General features: G+C 33.2%; 1 protein-coding gene across 1 annotated transcript; it reads right to left on the reverse strand.

Moving 5' to 3' along the window:
* Positions 1–2,315: 2,315 nt before the first annotated feature.
* Positions 2,316–12,389, reverse strand: LOC134272527 (neurotrypsin-like; the record flags this gene model as incomplete). The annotated part of the gene is made up of 6 exons (XM_062754749.1): positions 12,242–12,389; positions 6,012–6,156; positions 5,675–5,847; positions 3,116–3,257; positions 2,834–3,006; positions 2,316–2,460 (listed from the first exon to the last, which is right to left on the reverse strand). Coding segments are annotated over exons 1-6 (854 nt in total), but the record flags the coding sequence as incomplete, so codon positions are not given.
* Between the last annotated feature and the right edge of the window lie 7,369 nt (positions 12,390–19,758).

Below are 19,758 nucleotides of genomic sequence, written 5' to 3' on the forward strand. Positions count from 1 at the left end.
TTATTATTACCCGCTTTTAATAAAGTTGGGGTATTATTTTCGGCCTGTCTGTCCGTTCGTCTGTATTTCTGTCTGTAACACTTTCGTTTCGGCGCGATATATATATATATATATATATATATATATATATATATATATATATATATATATATATATATATATATATATATATATATAATACTGTTCGTTATTTCCATATCCTTCATCGAAAAGTATCTGAGATTTTGCAATGAAAGTTTACACAACTTCTTTGGCCTAGGGAAGACCCATATTTCAGACCAAAGTTTTGTCAAAGATCAAGGTCATGAATTAAAAAAGTTCTATTTTAACACTTTTCAATGCGATTTCTTCAGAAGCCTTTGACCTTTTGCAGTGAAATTTTGTACCACAAGTCCTTATGGATTTAGAAGGACCTCTATTTACTTTTTTAAATCAAAGACATTAATTGATAAATCGTGTGTGTAAAAAAAATCATTTCCAGGCGATACCTTAAGAAGTTTTGGAGCTTTTACAATAAAATTATTATCTTAACACCTTCTGTCCCCGCCTGCCCATCTTAAAGTGTCCTCCTTGATCCGTACATGCTGTTTTTCCATTGGCGGGAAACACATATTCTCTGAATTAGTTGTTTAAATTTCATTATAATTACTGTAAACAGGGTTATTTTTACCCGTGTTGTTTTTGCCCTTTCACACTGGCAAACAATTTTGCCCATTTTAAGGTAGGATTCTTCTCTGGTTTCTGACAAGATGAAATATTCAATGTATATTTGCTTACATGTCTTATATACTGTAGAATCACAAATTTTCGTGGGGATAAAATTTCGTTGATTTGTCATCAAAAAAAGTTTCGTGGGCATTTAATTTCGTTGTTTTGAAAGTAGTCCTACTCAACATATAGTCATTTAAAATTTCGTGTGGGATTTAATTTCCTTGATCATTGTTAACAACGAAATAACCGAAATTTAATCCCCCACGAATATTTGTGCTTTTACAGTATATTTAGGTGAAAGAGATTTAAAAGACTACATTTTTCTTTCCTCGTCACAACTGTACAACTAAAAATAGAAATGGTAAATTGTGTTTGAAAACTAACAGTGACTATATTTTTGGCGGAATGGTGGCGCATGAAAAAAATCTTTTGTGCTTCTCAAAATTATTATAGAACTACAAATTTACTTATACTTTTTACACAATCAAAGACTAGAGGATTTTTTCAAATGTTAGCTAAATTAATAATAAGGAACTAAAGTTTTCAAAAAATATCAAATATCAAACAATCTACGATTATGTTAGCTTTAAAAAACTAAGCTTCAACTCCAGGTTCAGATATGAGCCAAAATCCACAGAGAGTGTTTTCGCTCTTACTAAATGGTCAAAACTTTTTATTTTTGTATCATTTTGTGTCTATATATGACTGCTTTACAATATGTAAAAATATGTAAAATTTAAATATAGGGCGTATATTGAAATAACTGAAATATCCTTTTAAAAATTAGGAAAAACAGAGAAAATTCGGATTAGCCAAAATCCGTTTTGTTGAGCTATCTGTGTCAATTTGGTAATATCATCTTATAGATCCTGTATGATAATCTTTTTATGCAAAAAGAAAAACATTTATCTTGTAATGACCTTGACCTGACCTTGACTCTTATACAAAACGGTCAAAACTAATCTAACTCATACCATCACTAAGTGATATTATCTTCTTGATTCTGTGAAAATGTCATTAATGTTTAAATACAAGAAATACAGTTTTGTGTGAGAAGAATTTTACCTTAAATTCCCAATTATCATTTCTGTTTAAGGAATGACATTCTGTGCTTTTTTACTTTGCCCCGTTTTAAATTTGCCTACCGATGAGATGGGCGAAGGTGGCGAAAATTTCCCTGTATACACTATTAATTTACAAAGTGTAAAATTACGTATATTTTATATGTTCTGTACAATGTTTCTGTTTCTGCTAATAACTAATGACAATAGACCAATGAAAGTCAATGAAAACCCTGTCAGGGCTATGATAAATCTATTTTGATTGATTGGTTGTAAATTGTTTAACGTCCCTCGCGAGAATTTTTCACTCATATGGAGGCTCCACCACTTGCCAGTGGAGAGCTGTAATTTTTTTCCTATACTCGGCACTCGGGGCCATTAAACAGGGAGGGATCTCTTTTTCGTGCCAGCATCTACTACGACACGGAACCTTGGATTATACGGTCTTCTGTCCTAGTACTGGATTGAAGTTAATGTTGAGAGAGACTGCATTTGGGGTCCTTAATGTTGTTCTGCATAATAATCATAAATGGATTATCTAACCTTGGAAATCCTAGCATTGAGCACACAACAGCAGCATCTCTGTCATCCCAGGAGTCATCACAAACAGTTCCCCAGGCACCGTTATTCTTAACCTCAACTCGACCCATAGCAGATGTGTACCCATTGACAAGTCGAATATTTTGAGCTGAAAATCATGACATCCCCTCCCCCATTACTTACTGGTTTACAAAAGCCGAGAATATCATACCGAGTATTTAATTGAAAGATAAATTACAATAGGGTTTTATCAGTGTTTATATGATTGAATTATTCCTTTTTCTCTGACTGGATGAAGTCCAACATTGTAGTAGAGGAGCTATGTTTTGTTAATTGTTGGTGTTTTGTGATTTGCTACACGGGTTTTACTTTTATTATTTACAGGTGAATTTCTTTTCATTGGTTACCTTTTTTCGATTTTGATATGGATCTCTGATTTGACATGCACTTGAAAAACAATACGGGGAAATCAGTGTTTGAAAAACACATTTAGTCGTCGTAGAATTTACATGCATACGTACCGGGTGAACAAAGTACTCCTGCATCCTCACTGTGTTGACAGTTATGTTTGCCTATTGCTGTTCTGTTACATTGCAATATATTGGATTCATGACCACTACATGATAAATCGTCAATCCAAATTTTGCCACTTCCTTGTCCATAAAATGCGTCTGATTTGGCTGTTGCAAAATTTCTACCCATAAAATATCAGGAAAAATGTGTATATAGTAAGATTTGGATATATTCTGTAAAAACATTATTCGGTATGGGAAAAATTTACTCGTTGAAGTTATTTACCTTACCTTGGAAAGCCTAGCATAGAACAGACAACAGCTGCATCTTTATTGTCCCATCCATCATCACATATTGTACCCCAAACACCGTTATGTTTTATCTCTACCCGTCCCTCATACGGCAACGATCCATTGACAAGTCTTATATTATCTAATGCACAACAACAATAAATAATATAGTGAAACAAAAAGCGTAGAATTTAAGAGTTACTCTAAGTACTTTTTCTCTATAAGAAAATTATAAACATCACTACAAAGCCTTTGCAATAACATATTCACATAAACTGTTATGTTCATGCCAGCTATGGAAATCTCTGAATACCGCCTCCCTGTAAGTCGGAACCTTCCTTGGCACTATGAAATTTAGATATACTCAGAGACTATAAAATGCCTGTATGAAAGTATCTTGTAAAACAAATTTACAAATTTCATTTCCTAATATTTTGCCTGTGTATTGTGTTAAACATTTTGGCATGTTTACTTACGGATGAGTGATTTCGTTTATTGATGATATGGATACATGCCAAAATGTTTAAGACGCAATACTATTAGATAAACAAATTTGTGAATTTGTTTTACAAGACATTTTTATACAGGCGTTTTTAAAGTTTCTGAGTATATATGACTTACTAATATTGTATGTTAAATCATGGAGACAGGAGGGGACATTTTCTGACTGTGACCTTATAATCCAGTCCGGGAAATCCAAACTTTCTCTTCTTATGCGACTGTGTTATAGGAACACAATTTTCATTAACTTTAATACAGTTTGTCTATTATAAAACAAGGAAATTAATTCCAATCCAAACGGATCATCTTATGCTCTGTTAGCTAGCGTCGTCACAATAACAAAGGTATGATACAGAATTTCGTACAATTTAATTTACAGTATGAGTTTAATGATATTCTTGTTTGCTACTTCAATGTTGATATTTTTTGGAGTAGAAGTAAACATCCCCATGATCCGGTGTCCTGAAATACCTTTTGTGAAATATTTTTGAGGCTTTTATTATGTGCCAGCAAAAGATGAAAAGCCTTAGCTTAACGACATGTAGACAAAATAAGTGATCATGAGCAGATTCTTTGAAATGCTCAATTACACTGAGAGAACTCTGACTTCTTGAGACTGCACATATGTTTTTATTATTGATAGTTCGTAGTCGCATTTACGAAACAGTTCAAAAATTCACATATATGTTATTTTACGTCCCATTTTTCACTCATACAGAGACGTCACAATATACTGATTAAGGCCTTCAAATTTTGACCTTTACTCGGCATTCATGGCAGTAGGGGATATGCATCGTGCCAACGCCTGTCGTGACACCGGGTCTCGGTTTTTAAGGTCTCATCCGAAGGACCCGCAAATTCACTTCAAAGTGCCGACTGCATGGCGAAGGAACGGTTGCTATCCATTTTTTATCGACTTAGGTCAGTCGCGGCCTAGATTCGAACTCACGGTCTTCCGATCACTACGCGAGCGCTCTACCGATTGAGCTACCGTTACGCTTTTTACATTAGAAGCACAATAAAAGATACTTGAATGAAGGTACATGTACATGTAAATGAGAAGAAATTATTGTTCTTATCTCGATTTTCAAAATATTTGATACAGCCGAAATATGGCTAAAATATTGCCGCCTACTCGGCGTTAAACAAGATACAATCAATCAAATATTAAATAACTAATTAAATAAAAAAAATATTTTAGAAAATTCATTCAATAAACAAATGAATATTTTTATTTAACCAATTGTAAAACTGTATTCTATAATGTTTATTTCTTTTTGGTATGAATATAATATTAAGAATTTGCACTAAAAACCCTGACATCACAGGAGGGCGGAAATGCCTTAATAAATCATATATAGAAATAGAGAATAAACAAAAGGTACTGGAAAACCTATGTTAATATCTTATGTTATTATATGCCTTGATGATTGCTTCAGATATGAGCTAGTTTCCAATAAATGGACCTGTCCACATACAATGAATTGACCAAGTCCCAATGTTCTGATTCAAATATCAATTGCAATATTACAAATGTAAGTAGAGACTTACTGGTTTCATTTCCTATAAAAATGGTTACTCTGAGAGTCTATGTATTGAAAGACAGGCTTTGTGAAATTGCAATGTTCTTGAAATTTGAAGAAAATGGATGTTTTACTTACATTAAAGAATCAAAATATAAGCTCACTCCTCGATCCAAAAAATAAAACATATATTATAATCCTCTGAAACGATTCTTTTATTATAAAACTGAACATTTCAGACAAAAGGTTGGAATGTAGATGAATTATTGAAAAACTGTTTAAATGTTTGGTCATTTTTGAATAAATTTGTAGGATTTAGGATAATAAGCAATTTAGAAAGTTATAATACATGGACTACAGGGAAAATGACATCATTTTTAACCCCCCAAGTCACCAGTGTGGTCTGTGTGAGAGGATCCCAGTGAAAATTACTGTATTTTCAACTTAAACTGAACCGCGAAACTTATTCTTTAAATACATGTATATATATTGGTACACTGTTTTTTTTTCTAGGTCCAGTTGTGATTATTCGTACCTAATGAGCAAATAACCCCTGCATCTTCACCATGGGAACAATCGTGTTTACCAAGTTTTGATTTAGAACAATGAAATAAATTAACATCGCTTCCTGTACATTCCACCTGGTCCATCCATATAGTTCCAGATCCTGCTCCAAAGAAAGCGTCCTTTTTGGCAACCGCATTTTCCCTGAAAAAAGAAGAATCTTGCATTATATATATATCTTCGACATCACTAAAATAAGTTTTACGTTCTATATTTCAATTTCGATAATCTGCTGATAATGCTTAATAGAATGACAATGAAAAAAAACGTAATACAAGTTATTGGTTTTGATTATCTTTCTATCTTACCTTGAATATCCTAGCATTGAGCACACTACACCAGCATCTATGCCATCCCAGTCGTCATCACAAACAGTTCCCCACGTACCGTTATACATTACCTCCACTCGACCCATCGCAGATGTATATCCACTGACAAGTCTGATGTTTTGAGCTAGAACAATAAAATTGATAATTAAATTTTGGGATATGCACTTTATAGAGTAATTTTCCAGTCATTTCATATGATCTGGGGTATGCATTCATGAAATTCAACTTTCAGAAGAGCAATATGGCCTAGTATTGTCAAGAATCTAATAAAATAGCTATATATCTAGTTGGATAAACGGACGGAAGATCAAACGAACAGAAAATCAGGATATTATCCTAAGTGAAAATTGATGCAATTAATGTCCACTGTTATGGTTGATAAATAAATATTTTCAATAGACTGATTGCTGTACCACTTCGTTTGGTTGTTTCACTCATATTGAGACGCCGCCACTTGCTGGTGGAGGACTGTGAATTTAGACCTGTGGACCCAAGACCATAAACTGAGAACAGACTTAAGTAAAATTTTGATTTTAAATAGCTTCAAGTTGTCATTTATGATATATACATATGCTAATAAAAAATTACAGGTTTGTATAATATTCCAATTTAAAGATATGGGGGGGGGGGATTTTGTTATGAAGTTTATTTTAAAATTATATTGATTTGACATTTTGACTTAAGTCTGTTCTTGGTTTATGGTCGTGTGGCCTGTACTCGCTTAAAGCTTTTGACCAATGATCATGAGGTATGTCTTTTGTGCAAGCACCTCCTGTGACACAGGATGTCGATTTATAAACGGTCTCGTGCGACCGACCGGTCGTCACGTCCCGAAGCTGATTCGAACCCGCAACATAAGGATCAACTCTATGGTTTGCGACTTTAGAGCGAACACTCTTTCCATCGTGTCATACAAGAGACGGTGACATTAGTTAAAGCAAGATTAAACTTTCCTCATAGTAGGTCTTCACCCTTTTTAATCTGGTAATACAAGTAGACACAAAGGTTAGAAGAGAGAATACCTAATATACAAGAAGGAAATCATTCTAGAACTCTAAAGTCAATTATCTGTAGGGGAAATCGTACTAAACGAGGGCTGTTCAATAAATAATGTCCTGAACTATACGACACATAATACAGATAGCATATGACATTAAGCATGACTTTTTCGCATTATTGAATAATTAATGAATTTATAACAATTTATGTGACCAGTTTTCATTACATAATTTCTTGTGAGAAGCTGGAAAACAAGGGCTATTTAAGACACTGTATTATAAATGAATGGTAAATATTAAGTAAACTAGAGTTAAATTAAATGCTTCATGCTTCATTAAAACTGCTATAAAACTCGTTAAGAATCCCAAAGAAATATTCACTGAAATATGTTAAATTTACGGCAATCAATATCTGTTTTATAAACAAATGAGTTGGTGGATTTCTATGATAAAAAAATTATATAATGGGCATCAAAAATTGGTACCGTCCTTGCCAACAAAAATTATTACAACTAATGTACTGTTTGCAAATTTCAACAAATAATCACTGATAATGTATGATTGACTTTCAGACCCATAGCAAATTTGATGTACATTATTTCGAAAGTACAGTTCACATTGTTTAAAAGAAACGTTTGGTAGAGAAAAAGCTAGTGCTCAAAGGTCACCCTAGGTTTAGAGAAATGAGTGAAAACGACAGTGTGCAAGAATATCTAAACAATTATTTTAAAATGTCAGTAATTGTAGTTATCCACGTTTGTTTGAAATTCAAACAGATAATGAAACTTGAATCTATTGCGTGAAACCATCGAAACAAAATTTACAATAAGATGTACTGGACAAAAACAGCAAAGATCTAAGAAGAGCAAAGAATTGCAAGAGCACAAAGATGCAATTTTCTTAAATATTAGTGGTCCTGTTGTTCAAATTCGTATTCGGGGAGGCAGTTTAATAAAGCAATTTTTTTGCCAAAAAATCGAAAGGTTAATGAGAGGAACGAAACAGAATCAGGAATCCAGTACATTAAATTTCTTCATGACAGCGTCCAAACCTGAACACCCTGAAGAGAAAAAGAGTTTTGGGATAAACAGAAATTTAATTTTTTTTTAACATTAATAATATTCGCCAAATATTTCGCCTTTTTACTTGTTTCAAGCTTGAAAAAACACCTTTCAGAAAGAAGAAACAATTCCAGGAAAGATCTGCCATTTCCCAGTATAATAAGGGTCATACCCAAAAATGAGTTCTAAAAACAATCAGAAATTTGATAAAAAAAAAATTACGGTCATGCATTTTAATTAAAAGAGAATAATAAGTTAAATCATTAAGATTAAATCTTTGAAAAGCGCCCTTTTCTTCTTTCCGAGCACCGAGGACATTATTATACCCCCCGCTTTAAAAAGCGGGAGGGTATATAGTAATCAGGACGTCCATCTAACTCCTTCTGTCTGTCTGTTACAGTACTTTGGAACTCCCCTCATACCACTGAATGAAATTTGATGAGACTTTCACAGAATCTTTATTACATATTGCCATTGTGCACCTCCTATTTTACTTTTTGATCCGACACATATTTTGGGTTTCCCGGCCACAGGAAAACATGGACTTTTTCACCAGTTATAACCATATGGGAGGCGGGGGGTATCATTTAGTGAGCTCATCGCTCACAGTACCTCTAGTTTATTGAACAGATCCTATACCCCCAGTAACTACGATGGCCAATATGAGCCGTCAAATTACAAGTAAGAGTAGCTCTATTATGTATACATGTTAATGTTATATTCCAATTCTTTTAATGATATTTAAAACAGCAAGACTGATTTTGATTTTACAAACATTGTCAGTGATCTGTCGGGTTTTCCATCATTGAAGGCATATTTTGTGAGAGTCTTTTTCAGATTCCATCGTAAATCAGCTGCATCTTTTATGTAAAACGTTATGTATCCCCATATTTTATCTTTTCCTCGTTCCAATGAGAAAAAAAAATGAAGAAAAAAATATGTAAACAGGGCAAGCATAGAATGAATAATAAACACACTTTTTTACGCAGATCATCAAGGACAGATTTTCATCTGGCGGGTAAAGAAACAAAATAGATGCAGCTCCATTGTTTCTGGGATCTTTAACGCATATTTACTATTACCTAATGTTATCATCTCTCATTTGTTCGAGGCTCTATGTAGCTGTTGTGAAAATTTTAGGTTTTCTTTTACTCACTAAAAATACATGCTATTGAAAAATTGATTTCCATGATTTTCACGCATGATTGCGCTCATTTAACACTTCAGTAGACGGCTATTGTCAGTATACCCGTACTTTGAGAATCATGCCAAGAACATAACTTTCTGAAAATCAAAAAATGGCAGTTTATCGGATGCATTAACGGAGGTCAATCAATATGCCAGACTGCTAGACAATTTAACAAATCAAAAAGTGTGATTTTACGTCTGTGGAACCGGTACCGCCAGACAGGGAGCGTAAAAATTAGACAAGGTCGAGGTTCCAAACGTAAAACAACAGCGCGTAATGACCGTGAGCTGGTGCTGCTTTCCCTACATAATAGGTTCAAACCAGCATAAAAAATAAAATCCGAGTTCAGGGCAGCAAGAGGAATACGAATTTGTGACCGTACTGTCAGAAACAGACTTAAAGCAGCGGGCCTAAAAACACGTCGTCCTGTTGTTGGAGTAAGGATGACTGCTAAACACAGGCGTCTCAGAAGAGCATGGGCTACACAACATCAAGCAAGACAACTTCGACAAAGGTGCTATACCATGTTCAGCGATGAATCTAGGTTCAATTTGGACTTTGCAGACGATCGAATTCGTGTTTGGCGACGCTTTCTTGAACGTCATCATTAGTGTACAATTAAACAACATGATTCATATGGTGGTGGTTTGGGGCGGCATATCCTACGACCACAGAACTGACCTTGTTCGACTGGATTGAAAGATGAATAATGTCCGTTACCATGAAGTGTTGCGGTCTGTTCTTCCTTTCCGCCGTAGAGTGGGCGTAAATTTTGAGTTCCAACACGACAATGCTCGACCCCACACGTCTCACGTTAGCAGGGATTTTCTGACGCAGAACAACATCAGAGTGTTGCAATGGCCATCCAAAAACAGACCTTAACCCCATTGAGCACCTCTGGGATGTTCTTGGGGGTCGGGTAAGTGACCGTGATGCCCCACCACAGACAGTTGATGCCATGTTCCAGACTCTTCAGGAAGAGTGGCGCGCAATTCCTCGAGCTGAGATACGGAGGTTGATACAGAGTGTTCCACGACGGTGTGAGGAAGTGATCAAAAAGTAGGGAGGACACACCAAATACTAAAATTTTACCTGGGAAACACATATTTAGTCAAATATATTTGATTAGAATCCACTGACAATAAAGCAAATGTCCCTATAAATTTATGTGTTCCCTTATTTATTTCCATCAGTATATATTGGGTACATCCCACTTATTATTTCTAGAATCGGTAGGAGAAGAAAGTAGTGCAGAAAAAAATTACGTTCCTTAATTTGCAGAAATGCATAAAAAAAATTGTGCAGATGTACACAACTGATCCTAACAATTGTGTATGTCTTTCCTACTAAAAAAGGTCGCCCGCGTGGCGCAGTGGTTAGAGCGTCTGCTCTAAAGTCGCGAAGTAAGGAGTCTATCCTTACGTCGCGGGTTCGAATCCCACTGTGGGACGTGGAGACCGGTCCTTCGGATGAGACCGTATAAACCGAGGCCCCGTGTCGCAGTAGGTGCTGGCACGAAAAAGATCCTTCACTGCTCAAAGGCCCTAAGTGCCGAGCATAGGACAAAATTTGTAGCCCTCCACCGGCAAGTGGTGGCGTCTCCATATGAGTGAAAAATTCTCGACAGGGACGTGAAAACAACATACAACCAACCAACCAACCAACCTACTAAAAAAGCTTGGCAAATGTCATTTATCAAGAAGATCAGCCGAATTATTTTGTGTATTATAACGCCAGTGAGAACTCTGAAATTCCCCAACTTTCACTTTCATTATAAGAGGTTCCCGCAGACAGACGCATTTTGCCGGAAAACAAATCTGACATGCTACCTCGAGATTTTAACCGAGGAAAGACAACTTGATGTTGCTTTGATTTGAGGGGTCACTCACTGCTGAACGAAAATTAGGGACATCGCTGTAAGAGGAAACGTTAACATTGTCGCCTATGGGAAAACAATAAGTGGACTGTACCCATATTCAAATACTGGTACCTATCTTGAAAAAAGTGGACCTATCTTTAAATAACTGAACCTATCTTCAAATGAATTAAAGATAGGTACAATTGATAATAGATAGCTCTCAATGAATTAAAGATACACATAGGTTAAATAATTATACCTATCTCTAAATACTTAAACCTAGGTTCAAATAAATTACACGTATCTTTAATGAAATTAGACCTGTCTTCAATTAAAGAGAGTTTTAATTGAATTATACCTATCTTCAATTCTTTTGAAGAAAGGTACAAAAGAATTAAAGAAAGGTATAATAATAGAATTGAAGATACATTGTATAGGTACAATCGAATGAAAAATATGTACAATTGACTTGATGATAGGTTTAATGAAAACATATCTACACAAGAATTAAAGATTGGTATAATTCAATTGTACCTAAGTTTAACTTTTTATCTGTTATTAAAAATACGGAAAGCTACCCTCGAGAGTGACTTAAACACGTAAGGAACCGTACAAAGTATTTCATTAGGAGTAGTTGTTATTGTCAGTATCTTAATAATTAAAGATAGGTTCAAGTCAACCGCACCTATCTCTCGATCAATTATACCTATCTTTAATTCATTCTTACCTATCTTCAAATTTATTGTACTTATCTCCAAATGAATTAAAAATAGGTACAATTGAATTAAAAATAGGTACAAATATCTGACTATATATTAATTTGGCATTCCATATATTCCACACCAGTCCGAAAAATCAACTGTTGCCTGAGACCTTGCCAAAAACTGGGTATGTAAAGTTATGAGAAACAAATCCATATAAAAATTTGGGAAGTGCACTTTTTACAAAAATAAGATATTGAGTGAAAATCATTAATGATTTTCTACACATTCACTGTGATTTGATTTCATAACATATCGATATTTATTATTACTACATGTAGCTAGTTACTCAATGCTTTTTAAAGCAATTTAGTTTGTTTTTAAAACAAAACAAACTCTTACCTTTTACAAATGGTATGCCTCGGATGATTATTGCTGTCAGAAATAATATCTGAAACCTGGAATATATAAAATGCATTTCTCTTCAAAATCACCAAATTGTATCGATTTTTAAGTGGTACATTAATTTTCACACTAAAACATGTATCGTATCTTTTGAAACATCAACAAGGAAGGATATACTGTAATTACAAAATACCAAAAACTACTTACTTTATACACTACATAAGTAAGTGCTCCGTAACCTTTTGAAAATAAATATCTATCAGTGTGACTAACCCTCAATTTACGTTACATAGTAACTGAGAACATAAAACTTAAGATAAAAAACGTTGATAGTCTAGAATTCAACATCTTCGACTGGGGTAAGTGTTGGCGTCTCCATATGAATGAAAAATTCGAGAGAGACGTCAAACAACAAGCAAACATTTACAAACATCAACAACAACGGGAGGTAAATCAACATACAAGCAATCAATAAATCAAATTATTTTTGTTTTAGTATGCTGTTTAACGTCTCTTTCGAGAATTTTTCACTCAAAAGGAAAGACCTATTATTGCTGGTGGGATGTTCAATTTTTGAAAACTGGCGGTAGGGTTGTGACACATTAATTTTGACATGAGAATATGTAGAGGGAAAATCTGCTGATTGAGAACAGAGGGGACATGGCCCTTTTCTTTATAATACTACACATATTATTTACAATTTAAGAGGAATTTTTAACTCAATTAAATATTTTGATAAGAAATATTTACATTTCCAACAAATTTCCCCTATGATTCTTCACAGAATAAAATGCAGTTGATTTTCTCATGAACTACATTACATTTGTACCACGAATAGGCATGGATATAACATGCATTCTCTGTAAGCACCAAAAAATCTTGGAAACGACAAGTCTCGGATTTTGATGAAATTTTCACCATAGGTGTTCCTTGGTACAAAACTAGTAAACATGGTGTCGGAAATTCCACACATGCACTTGGTTGCCATGGAGACGGATCCATTGAATTCGGCCATTTTTGGCCCATTTTGACTAAATGAAAACATGAAAATTGAGGAAATATAAATGAATATTTATTGGTATCTAATACACTCTAACAAAAATCATTGGATCATATGATAACATGACATTTTAAGGTACACAGGGTATATAAACGTTTATTCTAGAAATTTCCTCCTGTACGAAAAAGGTCATGCAAACTTACATGGTTTCTAAAAATTTGAAAAATGGGGAAATTGGAATTTTTTGAGATCTTTGAGGCTAAATAAGAAAAATTGTCCGCGGAAATTTCCCAAATCTTATATGTGTTATCATACTTGGGAATAAGTAGTGTCACTTCATGAAAAAACATAAGTGGGCTTTTGCTCCTATTTTTAGTAACATGTATCTATAAATAGATATGTTTTAGAAAAATGTGAAAAATCAAATTTTGGCAAAGTTTAAATTGTCATTAATGCATAATTAGAAGGTATGTTGTAAAATTTGATATTTTAATGACAAGAGCTGGACACCACTAGCTGGTATGGACAACGGTTGAGGTTAATTCCCATTTCTATTTTAAGTAACAGGTGGCTAAATATAGATATGTCTCTGAATATTAGGAAAAATGGCATTTTTGTTCTAATTGGAAGCTTCATATAAAAAGTCCTAACGAAAATAAAGCTTTCTACAATATGCTTTCAGAATGTACATGTGTTTGTTCAAAAATTGCTACAATATTGAGGATAGACTCTTGCTTCATTATATGGCAACAATGGTCTAAAAATAGATTACTCGAATAATTAAGAAAATATAGATTATTGCACCTTTTCAGACAATTTTTAGATGTAGTTCCTGCATAATTAGTAAATATTTTGTAAAATTTTAGATGTAAATATCAAGAGCTGGACACCACTAGCAGGTATAGATAATTGATGAGGGGAATTCCCATTTCTATTTTTAGTATCAGGTGGCTAAATATAGAGATGTCCCTGAATATTAGGAAAAATGGCATTTTTGTTCTAATAGGAAGCTTCATATAAAAAGTCTTAACAAATATAAAGCTTTCTCTAATATGTTTACAGAATGTACATGTGTTTGTACAATAATTGCCACAATATTGAGGAGGGACTCTTGTTTCATTTTATGGCAACAATGGTCTAAAAATAGATTAATCGAATGATTTGAGAAAATGTAGATTATTGCACACTTTCAGGCACTTTTTAGATGTAGTTGCTGCATAATTGGGAAATATTTTGAAAAATTTTAGATGTTAATGACAAAAAAATCTGGATACCACTAGGTGGTATGGATAATTGTTGAAGGGAATTCCCATTTCTATTTTTAGTATCAGGTGGCTAAATATAGAGATGTCTCTGAATATTAGGAAAAATGGCATTTTTGTTCTAATTGGAAGCTTCATATAAAAAGTCCTAACAGATATAAAGCTTTCTACAATATGCTTTCAGAATGTACCTGTGTTTGTACAATAATTGCCACAATATTGAGGATGAAGTCTTCTTTCATTTCATATCAACAATGGTCTAAAAATAGATGGTTGAGGGGAATTCCCATTTTTATTTTTAGTATCAGGTGGCTAAATATGGAGATGTCTGAATACTAGAAAAATGGCATTTTTGTTCTAATTGGAAGCTTCATATAAAAAGTCCTAACAAATATAAAGCTTTCGACAATATGCTTTCAGAATGCACATGTTTGTACAATAATGCTACAATATTGAGGACGGACTCTTGTTTCATTTAATGGCAACAACAGTCAAAACATAGATTACTCGAATAATTGAGAAAATGTAGATTATTGCGCCTTTTTTAGGCACTTTATAGATGCCATTGCTGCTTAATTTGGAAGTATATCGTAAAATTTGATATGTTAATGACAAAAGCTGGACACCACTACTCGGTGTGGACAATGGTTGAGGGGGTTTCCCAATTCTATTTTTAGTATCAAATGGCGAAATATAGATTTGTCTCTAAATATTAGGAAAAAATGACAGTCTTTTGCTAATTTGAATCTTCCTAGAAAATGGCTTAAATATAAAGCTTTCTACAATATGCCTTCGAAATGAAAACTTGTTTGTACAGGAATTGCTACAATATTTAGAACTGACCTTTTTTTATACCAACAATAGTCTACAAAGATTCCTAGAATAATCAAGAAAATATGGGTTATTGTACCTTTTCAGGCAATGTTGGAAAGAAAAATTAATGTTATACCGTTAGTCTGGAAATTTTTGCTGTAGATAATTTTTTAGCAAATTTGCGAGTTCATTGCATTCGCAAAAATATTTTTCTAAAAAATTAATTACAAATAAGAAAATGTTAACAAAGCAGTGGTTATTTGCAAAATTTTGATACGTAAAAATTAATAAGCACCATTTTGAACTGAATTCGAAAAATAAAATCGATGTAAAAATTTCCAGATTTACAGTAGACGCTGTGTGACTGAAAGATAATTCCAATCTATTTAGTGAAATGCACACTATCTGAACGTGGGGCTCTCTTTTGTATTTATAGCACATCCACTTATGTGTAGCAACTTCTCAGCAGAATAAGAAAAATGACAAAGGATTAAAGGAGCTTCATTGATTACATATTTACGAAATATACTGCTGTATTCAACATGTTCAATATGTCATGAGTATAATAAAGTTTTCCTAGTAAAATAATCATGTGACTGATAAGTATAAATTATATGTAATATCGGTAGTTACCGTTAACTAACAAGCATAAAACAATGATGATATTCAGTTCTACTTATATTTGAAATATGCGAAATCAATGAGGACTTCCAGTTCTATTTATAGAAACAAAGAACAAGGTACAGTTTCAATACAAAATATTTAAAGCTCTATATTTTTCTAATATATGAAAGTGATATAGGAAATCAAAATTCACTCTTTCTGAATCATAAGAATTCCCTGCAGTAAAATACACAAATCGTTTTTCTTATATGACCTCCTAAATGCTAATTGTGACGTCATTAACTTGTGTATTTTCCCGTATTTTCTTAAAAAGTTGCAGAAGACATCAATTTTCAGTGGAATATTTTCTTTCAGAAGACATACTCTGTCACTCTCGCCCAGAGAGATTTTTAGATAACCGATATGTAATTTTTCATAGCAGTTTACATATTCCAAAAATTAAAGAGGGCTACGGTGGCTAAAGGAAAATCAGCACAGAAATTAGTCATTTTGAGGCTTTTCTGCATTAAACTTAAAAGTGTACCAAATTAATAACGTCATATATCCTGAACGACCCCCCTTCGTGTCATATTCTTTAATGATCTATCATATTCACCTACTCAATGATTGTTAAAGCCAATTTCACAACTTTTTAAGAACATTAAATTTTTCGGGCACAATAAAGCTCAAACAGTACCTTCTTATAAAAGACTCAGACCAGAGGGCATCAACAGTCATGAGAGTAACCCTGTAACAGATCAGTGAAATGGCATTTTAACAAGGTCTTGTTATTAGAGATTAGATTCCCTAGTTTCTCCTCTTGTTTAAAGAGAAAATCCCTATGGTTGGTACATGTATTAACAAAATCCTTAGATACTCTGTGACAATTTTGACAAAAAATGACAAAAGGTTCTTGAAATATGGTGACTATCAAAAACAAAAATGCAGACCACAGAAACTGCCAAATAGAATACGTTCTTTGAGTCTTTGTCTAAAAAAATTAAAAGTCTTTGGACAAAATAAACTTGTAGATGAAAATACAGGTACATTGTCAAAGACTAGAATTAGGACAATCAGGAATTATTTTACAGAACAATTGAAAAGATTTTTAAAGCTTTGCTATAAATGGCATAAATATCTATATTTCGCCACGTGATACTAAAAATAGCAATAGGAACCCCCCTCAACTTTTGTCCACACTAACTAGTTGTGGCCAGCTACTTTAATCAACATATAAAATATTACAATATACTTCCTACGTAATCAGCAATGACATCTATAAAGGGCTTAAAAAGCTGCAGTGATCTTCATTTTCTCCATTATTCGAATAATCTATTTTTAGACCATTGTTGGTATGAAATGAAACAAGAGTTCATCCTCAATATTGTGGAAATTATTGTACAAACACATGTACATTCTGAAAACATATTGTAGAAAGCTTTATATTTGTTAGGACTTCTTATATGAAGCTTCCAATTAGAACAAAAATGCCATTTTTCTTAATATTCAGCGAGATGTCTATATTTAGCCACCTGATACTAAAATAGAAAAAGGGGAATTCCCCTCAACAATTATCCAAACCAGCTAGAGGTATCCAGATCTTGTCATTAACATCTAAAATTTTACAAAATATTTACTAATTATGCAGCAACTACATCTTTAAGTGACTGAAAGGGTGCAATAAGCTACATTTTCTCAAATTATTCGAGTAATCTATTTTTAGACCGTTGTTGATATAAAATGAAACAAGAGTCCATCCTCAATATTGTGGCAATTTTTGTGCAAACACATGTACATTCTGAAAGCACATTGTAGAAAGTTATATTTGTTAGGACTTTTTATATGAAGCTTCCAAATTAGAACAAAAATGCCATTTTTCATAATATTCAGAGACATCTCTATATTTAGCCACCTGATACTAAAAATAGAAATGGGAATTCCCCTCATCAATTATCCATACCTGCTAGTGGTATCCAGATCCTGTCATTGACATTTAAAATTTTACAAAATATTTACTAATTATGCAGCAACTACATCTAAAAATTGCCTGAAAAGGTGCAATAATCTACATTTTCTTAATTATTCGAGTAATCTATTTTTAAACCATTGTTGCCATTAAATGAAACAAGAGTCCATCCTCAATATTGTAGCAATTTTTGAACAAACACATATACATTCTGAAAGCATATTGTAAAAAGCTTTATTTTCGTTAGGACTTTTTATATGAAGCTATCTATTAGAACAAAAATGCCATTTTTCCTAATATTCAGAAACATTTCTATATATAGCCATCTGTTACTAAAAATAGAAATGGGAATTCCCCTCAACCGTTGTCCATACCAGCTAGTGGTGTCCAGCTCTTGTCATTAGAATCTCAATTTTTACAACATACGTTCTAATTATGCAGTAATGACAATTAAAACTTTGCCAAAATTTGATTTTTCACATTTTTCTAAAATATATCTATTTATAGATACATGTTACTAAAAATAGGAGCAAAAGCCCACTTATGTTTTTTCATGAAATGACACTACTTATTCTCAAGTATGAAAACACATATAAGATTTGGGAAATTTCCGCGGACAATTTTTCTTATTAAGCCTCAAAGATCTCAAAAAATTCCATTTTCCCCATTTTTCAAATTTTTAGAAACCATGTCATTTTGCATGACCTTTTTCGTACAGGAGGAATATTTCTAGAATAAACGATTATATGCTCTGTGTACCTTAAAAGGTCATGTTATCATATGATCCAATGATTTTTGTTAGAGTGTATTAGATACCGATAAATATTCATTTATATTTCCTCAATTTTCATGTTTTCATTTAGTCAAAATGGGCCAAAAATGGCCGAATTCAATGGATCAGTCTCCATGGCAACCAAGTGCACGTGTGGAACTTCCGACACCATATTTACTAGTTTTGTACCAAGACACACCTATGGTAAAAATTTCATCAAAATCCGAGACATGTCGTTTCCAAGCCCTATAGTAAATTCGTTGGTGCTTACAGAGAATGCGTGATAAATTGTTACGTCATAATACCGCACTTTGAGTCAAAAACTATAGTGCACACGGTTTTGCTTTAAAAATGACAGTTGAATGGCGTAAATTTATGGCAAGCCATCAGAAAAATAATGTAAATATAAGAAATGAATTTAATTTTTGAAGACTCATGAGGTATATGAACTAAAATGCTTCACATCGGCATGTTTATCATGAAGCGCTAACGCCAAAAATTAAATTCATTTCTTAATTAAACTTTTCCTACTCCAATATTGATTTTTGTTCAGGGAGAGTGGAAAAATTTATGATCTATAAAATATGGAAGGACTTTATGACTATTCTGGAAAAAAGGATCATCTGGCCTTTCAATGAACACTTTCACCTTTACTTGACAGTAAAAGAATATCAGGAGTCAAAAAAGGGAAGGACAGGATCCCTGGCCATCCTGTTACATGTACTATGTGACAATATGAGAAACATGAATGTCAAGTACCAAGTACACCATCATTTAATGTTTTAAAAACTTTGAACAATGATAAAGGGTATTTCTGTGATGATTTTTATAGATATCTTTGTAATATTATTGGTGATGATCCCCACATCTAATCTTTGCCGTTATTAATCTTATGTTCCATTAAGTTAAGTTGAAAAGTTTCTTTTTATTCCTTTGTGGTGGCTTCTCAATGTTAAAAAACTATCAAACAAAACCATTTGTGGAAGAGGATTTACATACAATGTAATCTACTATATACTGAAGTTCCTGTAGGAAATAGCAAATGGTAGCATAAATTCATTATAACACCGAAAACGTAAAGGTTGTGCACATTTGATA

The sequence above is a fragment of the Saccostrea cucullata genome, unplaced genomic scaffold (assembly GCF_032062105.1).
Source record: "Saccostrea cucullata isolate Sc308-1 unplaced genomic scaffold, CSIRO_AGI_Scuc_v1 ctg8392, whole genome shotgun sequence".
Taxonomy (NCBI): domain Eukaryota; kingdom Metazoa; phylum Mollusca; class Bivalvia; order Ostreida; family Ostreidae; genus Saccostrea; species Saccostrea cuccullata.